This window comes from Phyllostomus hastatus, unplaced genomic scaffold (assembly GCF_019186645.2).
Source record: "Phyllostomus hastatus isolate PE091 unplaced genomic scaffold, TTU_PhHast_1.1 phas_scaffold_78, whole genome shotgun sequence".
NCBI classification, from domain to species: domain Eukaryota; kingdom Metazoa; phylum Chordata; class Mammalia; order Chiroptera; family Phyllostomidae; genus Phyllostomus; species Phyllostomus hastatus.
In genome coordinates this window covers 44338249-44363120 of record NW_025334041.1, presented here as the reverse complement: position 1 = coordinate 44363120, position 24872 = coordinate 44338249, and the positions used below count along the sequence as shown (strand labels likewise).

The 24872-nt window shown below is 38.3% G+C and overlaps 1 protein-coding gene across 1 annotated transcript in view; it reads right to left on the bottom strand.

The window, feature by feature from the left end:
* LOC123811955 (gamma-secretase activating protein) overlaps positions 1-22210 on the bottom strand; it is an 87345-nt gene extending 65135 nt beyond the window's left edge. Inside the window, exons 1-5 of the mRNA XM_045828497.1 lie at positions 22035-22210; positions 5272-5348; positions 4202-4258; positions 2131-2200; positions 1767-1820 (exon numbers count right to left, since the gene is read on the bottom strand). Of these exons, the coding sequence (XP_045684453.1) occupies positions 1767-1820; positions 2131-2200; positions 4202-4258; positions 5272-5348; positions 22035-22143 (367 nt within the window). The 5' untranslated portion in view covers positions 22144-22210. The remainder of the gene's footprint in view (positions 1-1766; positions 1821-2130; positions 2201-4201; positions 4259-5271; positions 5349-22034) is intronic.
* Positions 22211-24872: the final 2662 nt, after the last annotated feature.

Genomic DNA, 24872 nt, shown 5'->3' with positions numbered 1-24872 from the left:
AGTATGAGGTATCGAATAACTAAAAGTGTTCATTCTAATATTTTTAAAGAAACAATCAGATAATCTCACTAGAGGTTGCATCAAATCTCCAAAACTAAGTATACCTGAATAGGATTTAATGTTATAATCAAACAAAACTTACAGTAAAGTTGGTCTTAAAGGACATTTTATAATATAGATAATTGCCACTGTTCTTCATGACAATCAGGTATAGACAGTAAACATCATATAAAGATTATAGTTACTTCTGGGTTTCCCAACACAACAATTTCTAAGGCTAAAAGCAATAAGGCTCAAGGACTAGGAAGTGCAGAGACCTAATCTAGGTTCGTGGTTGAGAGGAATACAAGCAGCTGGGCCTGTCTCTTCTTGGAAAAGGGGGTTTATTAACCCAGGAAATCAGGGTCATATCTTGATTTTGTCCATAGCCTTGTTTTAAAGGTCAGGACACCAATATCTTAGACCCTATTTCACTTAAGCTAGTCCAGTTCCATTACCTCTGAAATGAGCATTGCATTTGATTCTACAAAACGCAGAGAATGCTGAGAGCAGGACACAGCATGGAAGAGGGAGAAGGACTATTGTGGCTCTGTGTAACAGGGCAGGAGGGAAGCGTGGGTGAGGATCATACATGCTGAGATTTCAGAGAACACATCCTGCTCACCACCGTCTCTCAGAAACTCTCCTGCTGAGGTCCCTGAGACGGTCCTACACAGACCCAGCTGATTCCCTTGACACTCTCTAAGCCGGCTCTGTGGGAGCCCAGGACTGCCACATAAGTGTCATGTGGAAAGTACGTAAAAGGGTTTTTCCATCGCATGCAGCCACAGGAAAGAACATCTGAGTGGGAACTATACTAACAAAAGGTCAAATAAGTGCCGAATAAACAGAACAGCTGGAACGCACTGCAGGACTGGAAAAGTAAGAGAATTGAAATGAGATTGACCAGACTACCAGTTGAAAAATGGTAGCCCAAAGGCTAGATCCAGCCACAGGCAGTTACCATTGCCAGAGTAGAATTTTTTTAAATATTTGAGCCAACATTTAAAAATAAAATTTTTACATCAATGTCCATACTTCTCTTGATAAATTGCAAAGCTGGTCCCACTGGGCTTCCTTTGAAGATAGGGCACATACTTCACAGGGCATTCTCACCCACCACTGGTCCCTAAACTCACCCTGAGTGCAACAGCCACACCTCTTTGTGTACTATTGCATCCCCGGCACAATGCATAGTGCCTGACCCACTGCAGGCACTCAGTATATTTGTTGAGTTCTGAACAGATAAAATTTATAGAATGTTAAAAGGATGGGGGTGGGGTATCACACAGATAACAAACGATTAAGTGTGCCTTGGCAAATGAGTAAAATTGATTTTATATCTAGAACTGGTAGACTAATCATAATGCATTATATATCGGTCAACAGTTAACCAGATGTAAGAAAAAAAAAGGTATTCTTAAAGGAAAACCAAACTTTTCCTAACCCTTTAAACAAGCTCCTGAGCATGGAGTTCTAGTGTGTTATCAATGTTTGTTTAGTCTGCAGGGGTGTTAACTTCCTTTTGAATACTTCTGCTATTCACTGTTATAATATTTTCTGTACATTCTTGTTTACTTGAAAAAAATTTTTAACTTTTGCCTGCTTGACATGACCTTTACCTTTTTGAACTGAGATAAAGCTATTTGTAAAGATGTCTGTATCTGACTAAGTAGTTCAATAAATCTTCATCTATCAGTATGCACTTAAAAATATAATTTTATTACCTGGTTGAAGCTCATTCTTTCTTCCTTCTTTAGTAGATTGAACTAAACTTGCAGCTTATGGAAAAAAAATAAATCATTAGCAAATGATCCATGTAGTGGCTTATTAAAGTCACTGATTTCTATCTGAAATGAGTAAGGGCTCAAAGGATCTGTCAGTGGATGATCAAAGCAGAATACAAAGCAATCTTTTTTTGTGGGTAGACTCAACAAGTTCTTTATTTCACATCTAACCTCTTAAAAGTATCTCTTAATAGAAAATTATTGTAATAGACAAATCAAATATTGTAAAAATCCAATACTTTGAAACTCAAAAAAAAAATGTAGTTTAATTCTTGACATGTAGCAATAAAGAAGTTTAACTCACCAAGCAAAGTTCTCTCACTGTTGACAGAGCAACTGACAACTTGCAAATCTTTCTCAAATGTATAGAGATGCTATTAAAACAAAATATTTTTAATTTGAAGTTTCATATTAATAACAATTTTATGAATACAAATTCCCATTTAGCTATCTACCAAGTATCATTGTGACAAACATTTAACCAAAGAACCAGTCAATGAGCCAATTTATTCATACTGAGAAGTTTCTGATTATTTCTTAAGAAAAAAGTTGTTTGGTTTGTAGGCCATGTTTGGCACTGAAACTTAGCCATGAAGCAACAGAGCACAGCGATTAAGAGCACAGACCTTGGAGCCAAATTAGACCCAGATTTTAATCCCTACTCTGCCACTTGCTAGCTGTGTGGCTTTAGACAAGTTACTCAACCTCTCTATCCTCACATCAGCAAAACAGAGATCATAATATCTATCTTAAGAGATTGATCCTTATAAAAGGATCAAATGAGATAGTCCATATAAAGCACTTAATACAATGTCTGCCACACATAATAAGCACTCAAATGTTAGCTATTATAATCATTGAGGCAAATAAAGTTCTAATCAAATTATATAAATGATATCACTAGCTATGTCTAAAAGACTATAACAAGTACATCTCTTATAGGACTCTCCTAATTAGTACATTGGTAAAGTAATCTTTTTAAAATTGTCTTGCTGCTGTTTGAAATGTTGCAAGATTCCATTTCCTTAAATATTAAAGAAAATAAAAATGGTTATGCAGAAGGAGGATGTGAGATACAGATTGAGGAACTAGAGACAATAAGTTATATTAGGCAAATTTATAAAGTATAGTACTCAGAGGATAAGGAAAGGTAGAGTCTTAGATGTCAGGAGAGAATGGGCTAAGAGAACAGTAGGTAGTAGTAAGAAGGTAATTAGTACCTGAAAACAAAACAAAAAAAAAGCACTAAGGACACACTAGAATCCTATGGCCAGAAGTTGATTGAAATATGTTGGGGAGTCAGAAAACACTCGATTAGAGAAAGTGAACTTTGAATAAGAACTAAGAATAAGAAAGCTCTGAATTCATGTGAGAAATTTTGGGTTGCTTTGATTCTTGCTCTAATTGATCAGTTCCAATTTGTAAGTAAGGAGAATCATAAATGTATACATTTAATGCTTAGTGTTTTTATGTTTTTAATTATAAAATAACACATGAGCATAATTGCAGTATTTAAAACATGTTAACACTACCAAATAAAAAGTCAAAGCTCTCCATTACACTCACCCAATCCCAAATTCCTTCTAAAATGAAACCTGTTGGTAATTTGCTCTTTGGCCTTCCAGAGGTTTTAAAATGAGTTTTTAATGTATATATTTATGCACATATGTTGCATAGTTTTCTTATAATTTTTTTAAGTATAAATAGAATGTACTATCCTGGCAACTTGCTTTTTTCATGTAACAATGTATTTGGGGGAAGCTTTTGTGCCAATGTACACTTTTAGACTTCTTAATCCCTTAATATTTGTAAATTGTTTTTGCATAGGCACAAAATGACTCCTTCCTATTTGCCCCAAGAATTAGACAAAGCTGTCACACCATCTAATATCTTATGTGAGTGGTTTGGGGGAAAATTTTAAAAAGCAGCCTAGGTTCTATAACTGGATCTTTGAGAAGCAAGATAAGTGAAAGTTAAGCAAAAGCAGAATCCAGAGCTAGAGGTCATTATGAGATCCTAAGCTTGTGGGAATACACAAATTGTGTGCAACATCTTGGGGAAGGTACTAGACTCCGTACATTCCTACAGAATATTGGGTAATTGGTTTGAGCCAAGTTTGCTTAAATCTCCAAAAACTACAAGACTTCAGCTGATGTTTTGGTTCAAGTCTTTGCATTTAGAAAAAAAAAAAAGATAAAGATAATGGTGCCAAGGGAGTGTAAAAGGGGGAAGAGAAGAAAAGCAAAGAAATAAAAACTAAATTTTTAGAAAATGAAATGAGAATTTGTACGTAGAAAAAGGAGGCAAAAATAAGGAAAACTCTAAAAGCAGTAAAGTAATGAATAAGTAAATCTATAATTAATGATGATTTTTACCTCATTTTGTCTGGTTTGGCAATCATATAATCCAAAGGAGACATTTCCCTTATCATCCTAAAAAAATTAACTAGAGGTTTATTAAATGTCATTATTTAGAAAGTTAGGATTTTACAAGTTCTCAAATTTCAATAATTCCATCAACATTAGCAATAAGCACTGCATAGGCAGCACACTGTGCATGTCAGAGAGGGACCAAATCGTTTCAACTCAGTGAGTGTAAGGGACACTGTCTAGTAGGACTAAGCATGGTAAAGGGGCAGATTTCTTTGTACTTCCATTTATTTAAGAACATATAGATGATGGGTATTGGGAGTGGCTAGATCAAGACCATGATATTCTTATAAGTAAAACTTTTTGAATAATACAGTTTCTTAAATGAGGCATACTGATAGATACAACTTAAAATAATAACTTTTTAAGCAACAAAAATGTACAGTGATACAGCTGTGTAAAGCAACTGACCATTGCAATTATTCTTTCATGTTCCTCTACTGTAATAAAGTTATCAGAAAGTTAAATTTTCTTTTCTTAGAACACTTAACAATGAAAAAGCATTGATAAATAATAATGCCTCAAAAGTCTGAGCATATCTAAGTCTTAACAGATGGGGTAGAATAATTATATTTAATATTTCCTCAAAGATAAAAAGTTAACATATTAATTATATTTAAATCTTCTATTTGTCATCTCCCCTCTAGAAAATAGAACCATTCATTTATTTTAAAAAACTGAGTAGTATGTCAGACATTATGTGCAATTTTATTTTATTTATAAAAGACTGAATTTATTTTCTTTTTAATATATAATCTTTATTATATTTCCCTTACCACTTAGTCCCCTTACACCCCCCACCCCTAGCAATCACCACCAGAAGACTGAATTTAAATCACACTATTCAATCTCACAAAATAAAAAAGTCATATGGTAAAGATTTAGTGCCAACAAGAGTTATTTGTTATCCCTCAATAAAAGCATAAAATTCTGTAACAAGAGAATATAAATGATTAAAGTAGTAAATTTTATGTATGTACATTTTACCACACTAAAAAAGAGAGATATAGACATACCTTATAGGTATAGATTATATTTCCATTTCTTTCAACATTTAATACACGTAAGCTCTCATAATTATTTTCCAAAACACCTGAAAAGATAATAATAGCAAGTTAATACTTAGCAGGAGATGATTAAGAACATATCTAACAAATATAGTATTAGTGAAAAGCCAAGTACAAAAGCATACTGATTATCCCATTATACAGAGTTTACAAACAGGCAAAGCTAACCTATTGAATTAGAGGTCAGAACAATAGAGACCATTTTAAAAAAAAATAATTTTAGAGAGTAGGGAAGGAAGGGAGAAAGAGAGGGAGAGAAACATCTATGTGTAGTTGCCACTTGCACACTCCCCACTGGGGACCTGGCCTACAACCCAGGCATGTGCCCTGACTGGGAAATGAACCAGCAACCCTTTGGCTTGCAGGCCAGCATTCAATCCACTGAGCCACACCAGCCAGGGCAGAACAGTAGAGACCTTCAGGGAAGAAGAAAGGAGTAGTGATTGGGAGCTATCTTGGTGGAGCCTTCAGAGGGGCTAGTACTATTGTATATGTTGGATATACTAATAGGCTCATTTTGTCATTACTCACTGAGCTGTACACCCTCATCTGTACATTTTTCTGCATTTTTGTTATACTTCAACAGATTTTAAGTATCTATTAGTTCTTGTTTTATGTATATTATTTATTAGAGGCATAGAAATTTAGAATTATTATAGCTTGCTTGTGGATTAACCTGTCAGGAACTCAGCAGAGCTGTCATTGTATCAAAGTAAAGCAAAAAGCTAAAAAAAAAACAAACAGGTAGTAGTCAAGCCTTTTATCACTTACTGTGGTAGTAAAGCAAAAGGTTAAGCCAGAGAAAACACCACTTCCCTGTCCATTTCCCCTTGAAATGGGTGGAGGGTCATGTAGGTCAGCAGAGAGGTAGGGATCTCTCACTGCTCAGGGAGCCTCCAACAAAAGGCTCCTGCTGTGTTGTGGACCCAAGGGCCCTGGGATGGTAGAGGGAGAAGAGCTAAGAGTGGAAGAGTACTAAGTACTGAGTCAAAGGGAAGAAAAAAATATCTTCAAGTTTCCCCTCTTTTTCCTGCTAAGGTGGTTTCAGTACTTCAAGCTACTGATAATGAAGCCTCTGACTGAAGACTCCTGGGCTGGGAACAAAGCTTTGTGTAAGATCATGGTCATCCAGGGGGCCTTGACTGCAAGGCCCTTCAAGAGACTGCAGGCACTGGCTATGCATCAAGTCTGGTTTGGGGAGGGCAGCTTTCTCCCATGAGGCCTGTCAAGTAAAGCTTTTGTAATTGCACATGGTTGGGCTTGACAAAAAAGTCATACACAGGTTTTTAACCAGGAGCTGAACTATTCAACCCTTTTATTCATTATAAAACATCCTTTAATAATTCTTTTTTTCTTTTTAAAATATTTTATTGTTTATGCTATTATAGTCACCCCACTTTTCCCCCCCCGTCAGTGCCCTCCACCCAGCCCATCCCCCACTTCCATAATCAGTCTCCACACAGTTGTCCATGTCCATGAGTCCTTCAGATATGTTCTTTGACTAATCCCTTCACCTTCTTTCAGTCACCACCTCTCCCCTCCCCTCTGGCTGCTGTCAGTCTGTTCCATGTTTTTATGCCTGTGGTTCTATTTTGCTTGTTAGTTTACCGAATTTTTGGACTGTAAGAAGCACCAGACCATAAAACGCATCTAGGTTTTAGAGGAGGAAAATAGGGAAAAAAATATTGAAGCAAAAAATGTGGTAAAATATTTAATAACATAAATAACATAGGCCACCGCCTGCCCCCACCACAGCAAGCCAGGTAAGCTACATTCGGACTATAAGATGCACCCCCCTCAAAATTTGGGAAGAAAGGGGGGTGCGTCTTATAGTCCGAAAAATAGGATGCTTTGTTCATTAGATTCTTTTTTAAGTGATCATACGGTATTTGTCCTTCACTGACTGGCTTATTTAACTTACCATAATAGTCTCCAGTTTCATCCATGCTGTCACAAAAGGTAGGAATTCCTTTTTGCTTTAAAGGCTACTTTGCCTGATATCAGTATAGCTATATCAACTTTCTTTTGGTTAGTGCTTACATAATATAATTTTTCATATCCTTTTATAATTACCCTTCTTGTACCCTTATATTTAAGATGTCTCACATGCAGTAGTATCCTTTAAAGTATGTAGTCCATTTAAATTTAACATAGTCATTGATATATTGGTTTTATAGCAACCATTACTATTTATTTTCTATTTAACTCAACTGTTTTACTTTGTCCTTGCCTTTTGGATTAACTGAAGTTCTATTATTTCAGCCTTTCACCTATTAACTTGTCAGTTATATATTATTTTCCTAATATTTTATTAGTTACTCTAAAGATTACAACATGAACCCTTAACTTATCCTTTAATATTATGTGGTGCCAGGAAATCTAAATCAATTGAAACTTTCATACATTGCTAATGGGAGTGTGAATTGGAAAACTGGCAGTATATACTGAAATTGAACATACATGGCTCAGCAACTGTACTTGTACATATATCCCAAAAGAAATATATGAATATTTTGGAAGATGACACATATAATGTCTATAGTACTATGGTTCATAATAGCCAAAACTGGAAACCCAAAATATCCATCCAGTAGATATCCAAATAGAAGGCTATACAACAATAAGAATTAATGAATTTGCTTTAACATACAACATAAATAATTGAGCAATAGAAGCCCAGATCCTTCCACACTCCCCCCCAAAAAAAGTCACAAACTATATAATTTAACTTACACACTAGCTTCAAAAACAGGTAAGATGAATCTATGGTGCTAGATAAGTGACAGCCTGAAAGGAGCATGAAGGGGACCTTGAGGGTTCTATTCATGTTTTCTTTCCTGCTCTGAGATCTAGGTACATGGGTGAGTTTGGCTTATGATTTGTGTACTTTTCTGTTTGAAAGCCATATTTTGATGAGGGATATAAAAATTCTTAACACAATACATTTAACCTTAAAGTTAACTGACCATAATGTTTTTTCTAAAACTTTAGGATATTCCTCCTAATTCTAAGATTAAAGGATTTGAACATTGGTAGATACAACATCACTAATTATCATCATTAGTTGAGGAGAAATGTCTATTTCCCCAATTTCCTCAAAATTAAATTGCTCTAACTTGACTCATGTTCCCCATACATGAAAGTGTTTTAGATGTTAAAATATTATGTTATGACAAGCTCCAATATTTAGATAAAACATATGCAAAATATCCTATAACTCAGAGCAAATTTCATTTTAAATTTCTGGTTAAAAAGGACAAAACAAGATAAAAAAATAAGGATAATTGATGAGCTGGGTCCCTGCACTAGAGCTGGAGGTGGAGAATATTTAGAGAGACAAAGAGAAGGTTTCACTAAGAATTTAGGAATCAGGAAAACCTGTTTGCCCCACTCAACAATTTTTTTGTTCTTTTTTCAGTTTTGCCCTGTCTTAGTGTTCTGCTTTGTTTGTCTTTTTCCTTTCTTTTTTTCCCTTAACCCTTGCTGAGGAGACAGCAACATAAACAGACTCAGGGGTCATCAGAGACTGGTGGAAGGACACAGCCAATCCATACACTATCCTGGGAAACAAACTATTGCTTCCCAAACACAAGAGAGCCACATAAATACCTCTGATATCTGGCAAACCCAAAATCTGGGCACTGGAAGCCTACTAGGGGCCCTGCCCTGCCAAGTACAGGGAAATAATCCCAGACAGACTCAGACTGGTGGCTTGGGGGATGGAGGAACACACCAACCATCTTCCCTGAAGTCTGAAAGTCACCGGCTATGGGAGACCCAGGAATCACAGCCTCATGTTTCTGTCAGAAGCTCTCTCAGAAATAGTTGGGTCTGTGACTAGTCTAGGATTGACAGCAGACTAGCAGGCAGAGATAAGTAGAGGTGGATCCTGTGGTGACTTGGGACATTGGCTGACACAACCCTGTACCCAATGCTGAAAAAAGCCAGCTTTGCAGAGCAGCTTGGCCCACCCTGGGAGCAGCCAAGCCCACAGGAATCGGCCACAAACTGTGGATCACCTGTAACTTCAAAAAGGCAGCTGAGAGCCAGGCCTGGAGAGCACCCGACATTGGCTTACACCAAACTCAGATATCAGAGCGGTGTCCAAAGGGAGAAACCAGGAGGCAAGATCTAAACTGTTCTGAGACAAATCCATTTGGCTCTTTTTTCATTATCTTAGTTATTTTTCCTTTTTCATAGCCTTTTATTTTTTATATATTTTTTCTTTTATTCTACTCTTAGCTTTGACTATGCCACTTTTCCTTTCTTCTCTCCTTTCATTGTTTTTGTTACCTTTTCTGTGTTCCTTTTCCCAATTTTCCTCTTTCAGTTCATTATGAGTAGTAGTTCTCTTCCCCTTTCTCCTCTCATAATCACTTTTCCTTCTTTTGCTCTTCCCATATTCTTTTTCCTCTTCCCCTTTCTCTCCTATTCCATTTTCCTTACTAATTTTATTATTTTTTGCTCCCTTATTGATATTGCTGTGGTGATGGGGGCAGTGGGGAGCAGGGAGCTTCTTGTATGGTGCTGTTTTTGTGTTATTTTGCTTTGTTCTTCCAGTACCTAAACAACATTGTACAACATGTGGTGGGGGTTGAGCCTCTTAGCCAGCCAGACATAGGGGAGTTCCAACCAAGAAACAGGTCAATAATAATCAGGACCCAAATACAATATGAGAGTCCACATAACCTACACAGAGAACATCCTAGAGCATTCAGATCAGGAGATCAAGGAGTCTGCACCACTGGGGCCCACAGGATTCCTAACACACAAGGCTACTCCACAAGACAGAGTTAAAGCAACTCAATCTAATATATAGAAACAAATAAAGGGAGACAACTAAAATGGGGAGTCAAAGAAACAACCCCCAAACCAAAGAAAAGAAGGACTCTCTGGAAAAAGACCTAAGTGAAAACAAGGCAAGCAATTTATCAGACATAGAGTTCAAATTAATGGTTATAAGGATGCTCAAGGAACTTAGTGGGACCTACATCAGTATGAAAAAGGACATAGAAACCTTGAAAGAACCAATTGGAAATTAAGAATGCAATATCAGAAATGAAGAACACACTAGAAGGAATTAAGAGCAGGCTAGATGAGGCAGAGGATTGAGTCAGCAAGTTGGAAGACAAGGTAGAAAAAAATACCCAGTAAGAGCAAAAAAAAAAAAATGAAAGACTAAAAAAGAATGAGGATAGTTTAAGGCAGCTTTAGGACAACATGAAATGTAACAATATGTGCATTGTAGGGATTCAAAGAGGAAAAGAAAAGGAGCAATGGATACAAAACCTGTATGAAAAAATAATGATAGAAAGCTTCCCTAACTTGGTGAGGGAAAAAGTCACACAAGTCCAGGAAGCATAGAGGGTCTCAATCAAGATGAACCCAAAGAGGCCCACTCTAAGACACATTACAATCAAAATGACAAAATTCAAAGACAAAGAGAGAATCTTAAAGGCAGCAAGGGAGAGACAGCTACTAAAATACAAGGGAGCCCTGATAAGTTTAGCAGCTGATTTCTCAAGAGAAACACTTCAAACCAGAAGGGATTTTCACAAAATATTCAAAGTAATGAAAAGCAAGGATCTGCAACCAAGACCACTCTATTCAGCAAGGCTCTCATTTAAAATGGAAGGTGAAATAAAGAGTCTCCCAAACAAAAGAAGGCTAAAAGAGTACATCTCCACCAAGCCAGCACTGCAAGAGATGCTAAAGGGTCTGCTTTAAGAAGAAGAAACAGCCTGGCCAAGATGAAGGCATAGGTAGAAATCCTTCACTTCCTCGCACAACCAAAAGGAGGATAACAACCAATCTAAAATCAATAAACAACCAGAAGCACCAGAAAATCAAATTGCATGGAACTCCGACAACCAAGGAATTAAAGAAAAAATCAACCAGAACAACCAGACTGGTCAGGCAGACCATGCAGACCACTCAGAAAAACCACAGCAAGGCAGCTGAGGGGTGGGGCTGACTGCTGAGTGCTGCAGAGCTGTGTGGAAGGGACTGACTTAAGGGGAAAACTGAGTCTCAGAGCTCACTGTGGGCTAAGGCTGGGGTTGCTACGGTGGGAGATACTTCCAGTCTGACATGAGAGTGTTGGAAAGTGCACTAGAGACCAGCAGGCAAGCTGCATTGTTCCCTCTCTGGCCCCTCCCCCACAGGGAGCACAGCAAAGAGGGTTGTCCTGCTCAGGTGAATACCTAAAGCCATGCCCCTTATAATTTATGTGGTACACCAAGACAAAGAAATATGGCCCAAATGAAAGAACACAGCAAAACCTCAGAACTAAGCGATGAGGAGATTGCCAACCCATCTAATGGAGAATTTAAAGCCCTGGTAATCAAAATGCTCACAGAACTGATTGAGCTTGGTGGAAAAATGAAAGAACAAGTGAAACATACCCAAAATGAAATAAAGCAAAATATTCAGGGAACCAACAGTAACAAGAAGGAAACCAGATTCAAAGCTACAATTTGGAACAAAAGGAAAAAATAAACATCCAACAAGATCAGAAATAAGAATCCAAAAAAATGAAGAGAGGCTGAGGATTCTCTGGGACAACTTGAAACGTTCCAATATCTGAACTATAGGGGTGCCAGAAGAAAAACAACAACAACAAGAAATTGAAAACTTATTTGAACAAATAATGAAGCGAAACTTCCCCAGTTTGGCAAAGGAAATCGACTTCCAGGAAGTCCAGGAAGCTCAGAGGGTCCCAAAGAAGTTGGACCCAAAAAGGAACACACCAAGGCACATCATCATTAAGTTACCCAAGATTAAAGACAAAGAGAAAATCCTAAAAGCAGCAAGAGAAAAGGAGACACTTACCTACAAAAGAGTTCCCATAAGGCTATCAGCTGATTTCTCAAAAGAAACCTTACAGGCAAGAAGGGGCTGGAAAGAAGTATTTGAAGTCATGAAAGGCAAGGACCTAAATCCAAGATTACTCTATACAGTAAAGCTTTCATTTAGAATGGAAGGGCAGATAAAGTGCTTCTCAGATAAGGTCAAGTTAAAGGAGTTCATCATCACCCAGCCCTTATTATTTGAAATGTTAAAGGGACTTATCTAAGGAAAAAGAAGATAAAAAATATGAACAATAAAATGACAACAAACTCACAACTATTAACAAATGAACCTAAAAGAAAAGAAAAACAATGAAAACAAAAACTAAGCAAACAACCAGAACAGGAACAGAATCAGAGAAATGGACATCACACAGAGGGTTTTCAATGGGAAAGGAGAAGGGAAGAATAGTGGGTAAAAGGTACAGGGATGAAGAAACATAATTAGTAGGCATAAATAGATGGGGAAAGATAAAAAATGGTATAAAAATTGAGAGGACCTCAAAGAACTTGTATGTACAATCCATAGACATGAACTAAGGTTGGGGGAATGCTGGAGCGTTGGGGGACAGGGTGGAGGGGGTATCAAGGGGGGATAATTGGGAAAACTGCAATAGCATAATCAATAAAAATACTTAAAAAAGAAGAAGAAACAGAGAGAGAGAGGAACACAGTACAAAGGGGGAAAATGGCAATGAATAAGTACATATGAGCAATAACATTAAATGTAAACGGATTAAATGCTCCAATCAAAGGACATAATGTAGCTGAATGGATAAGAAAATGTGACTCACATATATGCTGTCTATAAGAGATCCACCTCAGAACAAAAGATTACACAGGCTGAAAGTGAAGGGATGAAAAAAACTATTTCATGCAAAAGAATATTTTCAAAAAGCTGGAGTGGTAATACTTATATCAGGCTTCAAAAAAAGGCCATAACAAGAGACAAAGAAGGTCACTACATAATACCTAAGGGAGAAGTCCAACAAGATGATATAACTCTTATAAATATATATGCACTGAATACAGGTGCACCTAAGTATATAAAGAAAATATTGGAGGACTTTGAGAAAGAGATAGACAGCAATACAGTCATAGTAGGGTATTTTAATATCCCACTGTCAAAAAAGGATAGATCTTCCAAAAAAAATCAACAAAAGTATTACAGAATTGAATGACACTCTAGATTAAATGGACTTAATTCTTATAAAACATTTCACCCCCAAAGAACAAAATACACATTCTTCTCAAGCCCACATGGATTATTCTTAAACATAGACCACATAGTAGGACACAAAACAAGCCTGAAAAAATTCAAGAAAATTGAAATCATATCAAGCATCTTCTTGGATCACAATGGCTTAAAACTAGAAAACAACCTCAAGAAAAGAACTCTAAAGCATTCAAACATGGAGGATGAATAACATGTTATTAAATAATGGACTAACAATGAGATCAAGGGAAGAAAACAAAAAGTATCTGTAAACAATTGAAAATGCACACAACATCCCAAAACCTATGGGACACAGCGAAGGCAGTCCTGAGAAGGAAGTTCATAGCAATACAGGCCTACCTAAAAAAGAGAAAAATATCAAGTAAACAGCCTAACCCTACATCTGAAAGAACTAGAGGAACAACAACAAACAAAGTCCAGAGCAAGTAGAAGGAAGGAAATTATCAAGATCAGAGCAGAATTATAAAAGGCATAGAGCTTAAAAATCAATTCAAAGGATCAATGAATCAAGGAGCTGGTTCTTTGAAAAGATAAACAAACTTGAAGAATTGTTAACCAGATTCGTCAAGAAAAAAATAAAACCCAAATAAGTAAAATGAGAAATGAAAGAGGAGAAGTAACAACTAATACCACAGAAATGCAGAGAATTGTGAGAAATTACTATAAACAACTACAAGAAATTGGACAACCTGGGCAAAGTGGATACAGTTTTAAAAACATATAAGCTTCCAAAACTAAATCAGGAAAAAGCAGAAAATCTGAATAGACCAATAGCAACTAGTAAAATTGAAGCAGTAATCAAAAAACCACCAACACACAAAAGCCCTGGACAAGATGGCTTCACAGGCAAATTTTACCAAACATTCAAAGAAGAACAGCTATCCTTCTTAAACTACTGCAGAAATACTCAAGAAGAGGGAAGATTCCTAAACTCTTTATATGACACCAGCATTCTAATTCCAAAACCAGGTAGTGACATAACAAAGAAAGAAAATTACAGGTCAATAACTCTGATGAACACAAATGCCAAAATCCTCAACAAAATAGTAGCAAGCCAGGTCCAGTAATATATTAAAAACATCACACACCATGATCAAGTATGATTTATTCCAAGGATGCAAGGATGATAAAATATTCTCAAATCAATAAATGTCATATATCACATAAACAAAATGAAAGACAAAATCACATGACTATATCAACAGATGCAGAAAACGCATCTGATAAAATCCAGCACCCATTTATGATTAAAAAAAAAAACAGTCAGCAAAGTAGGAATGCAGGGAGCATTCCTGAACATAATAAAGGTTATATACAAAAAGCCTACTGCTGACATCATACTCAATAGGCAAAAACTAAAAACATTTCCCTTAAGATCAAGAATAACACAGGGGTGTCCACTTTTACCACTTTTATCCAACAGTACTGAAAGTTCTAACAATAGCAATCAGACAAGAAGAAGAAATAGAAGGCACCCAAATTGGAAAGGAGGAAGTAAAACTCTCATTATATGCTAACATGATGGTATACACAAAAAACCCTATAAGCTCCACCAAAAAACTACTTGACCTAATAAGTGAATTTGGCAAAGTAGCGGGATACAAAGTCAATACTCAGGAATCAATGGCTCTTTTGTACACCAACAATGAACAATCAGAAAGAGAAACTAAGAAATAAATTCCATGTACTATAGCAACAACAACAAAAAAAAATCCTAGGAATAAATTTAGCCAAGGAGGTAAAAGATCTATACTTGGAAAACTATAGAACACTGAAGAAAGAAATTGAGGAAGATACAAATAAATGGAAGCTTATACCCTGGTCATGGATTGGAAGAATAAACATCATTAAAATGTCCATATTACCCAAAGCAATCTATAGATTCACTATAATTCCTATTAAAATACGAATATTTCACAGATCTAGAACAAATACTTCAAATATGTATATGGAAACAAAAAAGACCCTGAACTTCCACAGCAGTCTTGAGAAAGAACAAAGTTGGAGGGAACACAGTACCTGATATCAAACTATACTACAAGGCCACTATAACCAAAACAGTCTGGTATTGGTAAAACAACAGACACAATGATCAATGGAATAGAATAAAGAGCCCAGATATAAACCCATGTCTCTATAGTCAATTAATGTTTGACAAAGGGGGCATGAGCATACAATGGAGTAAAAATAACCTCTTCAGCAAATGGTATTGGGAGACCTGGACTGGCACATGCAAAAAAATGAAACAAGACCACCAACTTATACCATACACCAGGATAAACTCAAAATGGATAAAAGACTTAAATAGAAACTGTGATACCATAAAAGTCCTAGTGGAAAGCATAGGCAGTAAAATTTCAGCTATCCCACATAGCGATATATCTGCCAATATATAACCTGAGGCAAGGAAAATAAAGAAAAAAAACAAATGGGACTACATCAAATTAAAAATCTTATGCACAGCTAAAGAAACCATTATCAAAATGAAAAGGTAACCAACTGTGAAGGAGAACATATTTGTCAATGATACATTGGACAATGTTTTAATCTCCAAATTATATAAAGAACTCATAAGACTAAACACCAGGCAGACAAGCAATCCAATTAAAAAATGGGTAAAGGATCTGAATAGACACTTCTCCAAGGAGGACATACGGATGGCACATAGACATATGAAAAGATGTTCAACATCACGAATCATCAGAGAGAAGAAAATTAAAACCACAAAGAGATATCCTCTCACACCTGTCAGAATGGCTATCATTAATAAATCAACAAATGACAAGTGCTGCCAAGGATGTGAAGAAAACGGAACTCTAGTGTACTGTTGGTGGGAATGCAGACTAGTGTAGCCACTGTGGAAAACAGTATGGAATTTACTCAAAAAATTAAAAATGGAACTACATTTTGACCCAGTAATTCCACTGCTGAAATATAACCTAAGAATCCCAAAACACCAATTCAAAAGAACATGCACCCCTCTGTTCACTGAGGTGCTATTTACAATAGTCAAGTGCTGGAAACAGTCCAGATGCCCATCAGTATATGAATGGATTAAAAAACTGTAGTACATTACACAATGGAATATTATGCAGCAGAAAGAAAGAAGAAGGAATTCCTACCCTTTGTGACAGCATGGATGGAACTGGAGACCACTATGCTAAGTGAAATAAGCCAGGTGGGGAAAAACAAATACCATATGATCTCATTTATAAGAGGAATCTAATGAACAAAATAAACTAATGAGCAAAACAGAACCAGAAACATGGAAACAGGGAACAGACGGACATCTGTTGGAGGAAAGGGGGGATAAGGAGAATGGGGTAAAGAAGAGGGAGGGGTTAGTCAAAGAACATGTATGAATAACCCATGGACATGGACAACCATGTGGTGACCAACTATGGGAGTGGGGGTGGGCTGGACAGAGGAGGGCAAAGGGGTAAAAATTAGGACAACTGTAATAGAAAAAACAAGAACAAAAAGAAAAAGAAAAAAGAGAGAATTTAGGATGATTCTTCCCTACTCCTGACAGGAAAAAGCTGTGTGAATCTTCTGGGGGCAGGGAAGAAACAGGGGGAAAATTTTTTTTATATATGGTATACACACTTTTCAATATACATTGAGCTGTCATATATATTTCCTACTGATTACAAAAATAAGGATAATCACTTGGTCTCTTAGGAGAATAATGTGATTCAATCAGCTTGCTGCTAAATTTTCAAAGTCCTCATTTCTCTCTCACCCATACCATGTAAATTATTATGGGCTCATTGTAATGATAAAACAATTGAGTTGAAATGAGGTTAAGATACTTGGCCAGTTATCACACATGGTAAAAGTGGCACAGACTAAATTCAAAACTAGAAAATGGTAAAGAAAATCAACTGTTTCCTATACCATGCTTACAATGGGAAAATGGATAATTAGTGAAAAATCCTTTTAAGGTAGATTCAGTAGACATCTAAAGAGAATTTTAGAGGGTGAGTTTCTTTTCACCTTGCATATGACTCAAAACTTCTGGAATGCAATGTGTCAATATTTTGAGAAGTATTTTTTTTTTCTCAAAATTATAAGGATGGTGGAAGAGACCTTCTCAAAAGTACACTTAAAAGGTTTCAGCTAAGATAAGAAACTCCTTTACAAGAAATCTTGCTACGAAAATCCAATTTCCTTGCAAAAGCACATCTATTTTTAAATCACTAAAAAATTAAAAGAAAAAAATTCTCCAATAAGTACAGATCACAACAAATGATATATGCTTACCCCATTAAACCAGTAGTTCTCAACTCTGGCTGTGCATTAGAATCATCAAGAGAGCTTTTAAAAGAACGTGGATCCCCAACCCATACCCCAAATACTATGATTTTATTGTGCTGGTAAGGGGCCTAGTCACTACTGTATGTGTTTTTAAGTTCCCCGAGTGGCTCTAATGTGCAGCCAGAGTTGGGAACAACTAAACTACATATAATATACAGGGGTGGGCAAAATATAGGTTTACAGTTGTGAGTATGCAAAACACAGAGTTTATTCTTGTGTTTTTATTTATTATTATATTATTTTCCATATGAACTGTAGGCTTACTTTTGTCCACCCTTATATATTAAACAATATTCATTAGATAGCATAACTAGGACCAGTTTATAATGTAGCCATGGTAGACAGTTAAAAGAAACAACAAAGAGAATGCCTTCTTGGGTCTGCTAGGTTGTAACAATTGCAGTTTAACTAATCCTGCAGTTATGTACATGGTTCTCCCCTCAAAGACATTTGAATTACACAAATTGGGCATTGGTGGAAATCCAGAGACCAATGTCTCACCACACACACACCCTTAACCGATCAGCCCCTCCTCTCCTGCTTGGTTGCTCATGTTTTAGATCCCCCCTTGAGAGAATATAAGGGGAAAGTATATAGTATTGCAAAAAAAGTAATAAGAATAAAAAAATAAAAGAACTATTCAATAACCTCTTTGCTTATTCATCCTGACTCTTTTCCCAGCAACTCATCACTGGAAAGTCCAGAGGAGGAAGTTAAGCAATTTCAAATGAGGAAATGAGGTTTAACTCTACAGTCCAGTGTACTCAGTGCTCATGAAGAAAAAAAAAAAACGTAGCATTTTGATAGATGAGATACTTGCACATGTAAATCTACTAAAGAAAAGGGGAGTGCCTAGATGTTAGAGGTACTGGCAAATCATAGCTCATGTAAAATTGAAGCTGGTTTGCCAGATATTCTTGTCCATTTCAACCTATTATTTGCTAAGCACAAGTGATTTCACTTTACAGGAAGATGTTTGCCAAATGTATAAATTATGTTCCCAACCACTGAGACAAAAGTCAAATAAAGAAGTATTTCTTGCCTTCACAGTGACTATACAGGGGGTGGGGGACCTCACAACCTTATACAAAAATTTAAACTAGTTCCTAATACACAGATCAAGAGGTGACAAAATATGACTATACCTGTAACATTTATAATCTGTAAATAATTCACATAAATCCTCAAACTCAATATGATCAGATATTATAACTGCTAAACTTATGAAGTAAATATCATTATGTGATTTCAAATGCATATTGTGAATAAAGTGAGAAAAGGCAAGAATGGGATGATTAGTTAAGAAGCAATAAACAGGAGAGAAGAAGAATAGGAAAGCAGGGAAAGAAAAAGGGAAAACGAAGGACAGTGTTGACAGACCGTACAGGGAAATGATTATTGAGAAGCAAGAAAAAGAGACCCAACTAATTTTTGCTCAGATTCCTGACCCACAGAAACTGGAGGATAATAAATGTTGTTTTAAGCCTCTAAAAAGAAAAAGAAAATAAACTCGATGTGTGACAGAAGTGGCTTTGCTGTCAATGGGAAGAGGCAAGGCTCTCTGGTTAGTAATATTAAAACAATTAGCTACTAATATGGAAAAACAATATAATTGGATCTCTACATCATATCACACACAAAAATAAATTTCCATATCAATTAAAACAAAATGTGAAGAGCAAAGCTATAAAGCTTTTAGAATATAAACAATCCCTGAAAGGTCCAACAGCTGAAGGCTACCTGCTGACCACACTCACAGCACCTGGGACAAGTCCTTCCATGAAAAGATCAAAGCAGTTTACTCCCTGTCCACCATATTGCTGTATATTCACATAATGGAATACTACATAGCAGTGAGAACTAATGACCTAAAGCTACAACAGTCAATATGGATAAATCTCATAACCTCAAGGGAGAAAAAGCAAAAAGAATACATATAGTATGGTTTCATTCATTTGAAATTCACAAGCAAGCAAAATGAAATTATATATTCCTTGACTTCTGGTTAAGATTCAATTTTCATGGTTAGCCTTTGCTATTTTCCCAGGAATATGTCATACTTCACAAGTACTACTTAGCACCACTATGAAATCTTCACTTGTATTTGTTGATATAAAAACATTAAGGCTGCAAATTTAGATAGCAAGTGTGCAGACAGTAGACATTACAATTTACATTTGAAAAGCTGACTTTGAAAGGAAAATAATTCACCCAGATATGTCTGTACTAGAAATAAAATAGAACCCCAGATTCCCCTGCCAGTGCTACAAATTATAACAGAAGAGGAATTAACTTGAGGCGAGGGTTTTTGCTTTAGTTTTGGTGGGTTGTTTTTTTTTTTTGTGAGCTACCACCCACTGGTGATTATCAGTAGTAACAATTTCTTTTAGTATAACATTAATATGTTTGCTAAGGTGCTCTGCAAGAGTAAAATACTACATATATATTGACTACAGCACACTGCTTTTAAAAAAATTTTTTTAACACCTGGGAAAACTGAGTTCCCCTTCTTTAAAGTTTTAATATGTAGATTAAAAATCTAGTATTTCTAGTAAGCTTACTTTCTGAGGACCCAAGAGTACCTGCTGTTCAGTGGAATGTCAATGCACACGTTTACATTTCTTTACAGATAAGTGAAAGACACAAGGAAGCCAAAATCTAATTGGCTCCCACACAGATTTTTCAATCACCACACACATTACTGAAACGTAAGACTGTGGCATTTCACACTTCATCTAACTTCTCATTTGCAGACAACTGCTGTTTAGCTATATAAGGTGGATGTTCAGAGAAAAGACCACTTTGGGGTGGAGCTGCCAAATGTATTTTAAAAGTGACACCTTCGAAAACCCTTTAGATATTCAGGAAACTTTTTTAAATTTCCCCCAAAATAAGAAGTTTTTCTAATAATAACACTAGTCATTAATCAAACTCACTAGTCAAACACTAGCCTTGAGCTACAAAAACAAGACTTGTTATTTGGAACTAACAACTAACACAGGAAAGTGTAAAGATAATGAGGCTGGGATAGAAAACTTTCACCAGAATTAAGGGAAAAGGAGTTGTAAATTTGAGAGCTCTTCCAAAAATAAATGTTCTCCAGTGGTCTGCAGTATTTAAGGAAAAGCAGGAGAAAAAAACCAAGACAAGCACGGGGCGGGGGCGGGGGCGGGGGGTAGTTACTGTGCACAAGGCGGGATCCGAGGGTTATCACTGCTTTGAAGCTGGATATAAGCCCTGAAGATGCACCATTGTTTGCAACACACTTCTTAAAAAAAAAAAAAAATTAACACAGGAAATCACAGAGAGTTCCTCTTCTTTAAAGTTTTGATTGATCCACGCTGGGAAGGTTCAAAAGTCCCTGATCAAAAGTCAAATAAAGGATTTTTTGTGAACAAAGCCTCAACTGCCGGTAATGTATTCCAGTTCCCCCTGAGGAAGTTGGGCAGGAAACCTAAGCATCTGTCAGTCTGTCTCAGGCCACCCTCGGCCGGCCTCACAGTCGGCGAGCTGCGGGTGGTGGGCTTGGTGCTTCTTATAACGCAGCAGGCTGGCTGTCAGTGCAGGGCTCGCAGCCCTCTCGCACTTCACACCCCAGAGGCACGTTCCTAAACCACGGGCACTGGTCACACAGATGCAGAAACACGTCTCACGTATGTGGAGACAAACTGCAATTGTTAAGTATTTATATCATTTTCCTGGTGGCCACGATTCTTTTCTTTCTCGTAACCCAAGAACTTCCAGGGGCTCCTAGTCCTGTCAGAGCCCCTCTGTGGACGACGAACCTTCTTCCCTCCGCAGGTGATACGCGAGTGAAGCGTGAGGAACGACCCCCTGCCCCGCGCCGCAGGCCGGGGCGGAGGGAGCGGAGTCTCCGCAGCTGCCCCTCCCGCTCTCCCAGGTGAGATGATGCTGAGGGTGCCCAGTACCCCGCGGCCCTTCTACTAAAGGTGAACTACTGCGGCCAACAAGCAAGCCAGCGGCTGGAGGACTCGCTGAAAAAAGAAATGTAGCCCAGCCGCGACCTTGCCCAGGGGCTGCCCCACCTACCTCCACCCAGTGGCCGGGGGTGAGGGTGGCACGTCCCGGACTCCACAGAGGGAAGCGCATGCCTTCGGCTCTAACCTTCACAGGATGGCCGGGGCCACAAGCTGCGGGTCACCCCCCCCAACGAACAACCCCCTACCACCGGAGTCTGGTCTGTGCCCACCACCTCGGCCCAGCCTGGGAGCCCCTAGGTTGAACGGCTCAGCCTCCCCGCCTTGCCGGCCCCCACGGCGGTCCGCCACCCGGACGCGCGCCGCCAGCACCTGCGCAGCTGCCCGGGGCCCCAGCGCCCGTCCACGACGCCCGCTGCGCCCGCAGCCACGGGAGCGCGTCCTTCCGGAGATCAAAGTCGGTGACCAGATGGAGAGCCATCCCCCCGGACGCGGCCACCGGGCGGCTCCGGGGCCCCGTGCCGCTGGCATTCCCCGCTGGGCGTTCGCCACCCCGCCCCTCACCCCCTGCTCCCGCCCCCTCCTTCCTTTCCCCGCCTCTCCACGCCGGCAGCTTTCGGTTCTGCCGAGTCCCAGCTGGAGACACCCCAGAGCACCGCCTCTTCCCGGCGCCGAGCACCGGACCCGCGAGCAGGCACCCTGGGCTTGGGCCGAGGGAAACCGAGGCGCTGGTAACAGGCCCACCCAGGCCCCGAACCCTCAACGTGCACCCTCCGCGCGGGGGACAGAAAGGGCGGGAAGATTTTTTTTTTTTTTTTAAGGGCTCTGGAGATGTGGTTTCCAAACTACGTTGCCCCATTATGTGTGGTCGGTAGGCATTTTTCTTTTTTTTTTCTTTATTTCTTTTTAAAAATCCCTAGGTGATTCCACTGTGCAGTAAAGTTTAGAACCCACTTGGCTAGAGGTGTTAGTACCTGGATCTCCTGAGAAGGTTCAAGTTCATCGAGGGAGCAGAAATGGGCGTTATTTGGAGCCTACTAGACCCAGTTTCAACGTGGGAATGTTTTATCAGTAGTATTTAGGTGGTAGGTAGCAAGACAGCGAGTGAAGAGGATGCTTCTGTTTTAAGAGAGATAATGGAGACACTGGAAAGGGTTAATCAGGTTAACACAGACCGTCACTGTCTGTTTATGGGTTTCCCACCATTGGCTTCAGTGAAGCAGAATTGTTTAGGAATCCTGCTGTGGTTAGCCTTTTAAAAGGCCCTCTCATTCTTTTGAGGGCACCTGCGTCCTTGGGCACCTCGTCCTCCCCGTGGCTATAAATATATCTATCCCAGCTTTCTTTTCATTCCTGCCCTTAGCAGCATAAGTTTAGCAGTTGCCTTTGGCACTGCCAGCTCCAATCCCTCCTGAACATCAACACCAGGTTATTATTTGCCCTAAAACAGAGCTGTCCTCAGTTCTCAAGTAACAGCTGACTGCCCAGGAATTAAGTGCCTACACTTTATTAGATCCTTTCAGCCTTTCACCTCCAGCTCCAGGCTAAGCTAACTTCCAGACCCCCTCTGATTCTACTCTTCTTCCTCTGAAAAAAATCACCAGACCCACAAAGCCTTCCCACAAGGGCAGTCCACAGCTACCTTCCCAGCCCTGACTCCTAGAGAGGTATTGCTAGTGCACCTCATTTGACAATCATATGCTGCCTTGAGACATAAAAATTGAACCTCGAGTCTCAGCACACCTCTCTGCCCCTTTGCCTCCTACCAGGGGCTAACAGAGTACCTTGAAGGTGCTCAACAGTTATTGAAGAGTGAGTAAATACAGTAATAGATGAAAAAATGGCTTGTCACCTGTTTTTCGAAGCCAGGGCCTGAAAACTACTTGCATTGCAGTCATCCGGGAAGCTGTTTTATAATGCAGGCTCCTGGGCTCTAGTCTAGACTTGGGCTAGGCGCAAAAATGTGCATGTTAGCCAGAGCATCAGGTGATTCTTAGGCTTGCTATGGTTTGAAAACTATTCTAAATAAAGGTAAAAGGAAACCCTTGATTTTGTCCTAGAGATGTGTTTCTCCAATTGACATAGTGGATGATTTTAGGTGGAATTCCATTACTTACCACCATATTCATCGGAAAATCCTCCCCATCTGTAAAGTGCATGAAGGTTTAACAGAAATGCTAATAAGGCTGCTAATGTTGCTGGTGCATAAAAGGAAGGCCACTGAAGTCATGGGGCACTGCTGCAAGAATGTTTCATAGTACATGAAGCTTGTTGCCTTTACCATACAGAAATATCTTCACTTGCCTATTTTAAAAGTTCAGTAAATTTCTCTTATTTTAACAGTTAACCTCTGTTTTTGCCAAGAAAGATTAATTTTATAGTCCTCATCAAGCAGAGATTTATATAAAATTCTCTTCACAATAAATTTAAGTAAAAAAGAACAGAGAAGGTAATAAACAATAACCAAAATAGCAGAAATACATGGCCAAAACCATGAAGGGAGTATTTGAATGACAACTTGAAGATCATTTGCTATGGGAAAAGATTGGTACATGGTGACTTACTACTTAAATTTGCAAAGGGTTAACAGAAGAATGATAGATTATCCTTCAACTCTAGAGAGGACAGAACTGGAGACTGTCATATCTTCTATATCTAAAAATCTGCTTCATTGATGGATATGTTAACTTTTTCAAGATTTTATTTTTTATTTTTAGAGAGAGGACAAGGGAGGAAGAAAGAGAGGAGAAACATCGATGTGTGAGAGATACTTCAATCTGTTGCCTCTCACAAGCCCCCAACTGGGGACCTGGCCTGCAACTCAGGCATGTGCCCTGAACTGGGAATCAAACCTGTGACTCTTTGGTTTGCAGGCTGGCACTCAGTCCCCTGAGCCACCAGCCAGGGCTAATGGGTGTGTGAACTTGATTGTGGTAATCACTTCACAATTTATATCAAACTGTCACATTGTACACTTTACATACATACAATTATATTTGTCAATTTTACCTCAATAAAGTTGGGGGGGAGAAAAGAACGTGCCTCATGGAATCATTAAGCACTGGAATTGGCTTTTGGATAGAGTAAAAGTAGTTTTGCTTGTTAGAGATTTTAAGAATAAACCATTATGCTATTAAAATTAAAGTATAGCCTATAATTGGAGACTTAAATATTTTGTAATCAAAAACTTTATTTTATAAATGAGAACAC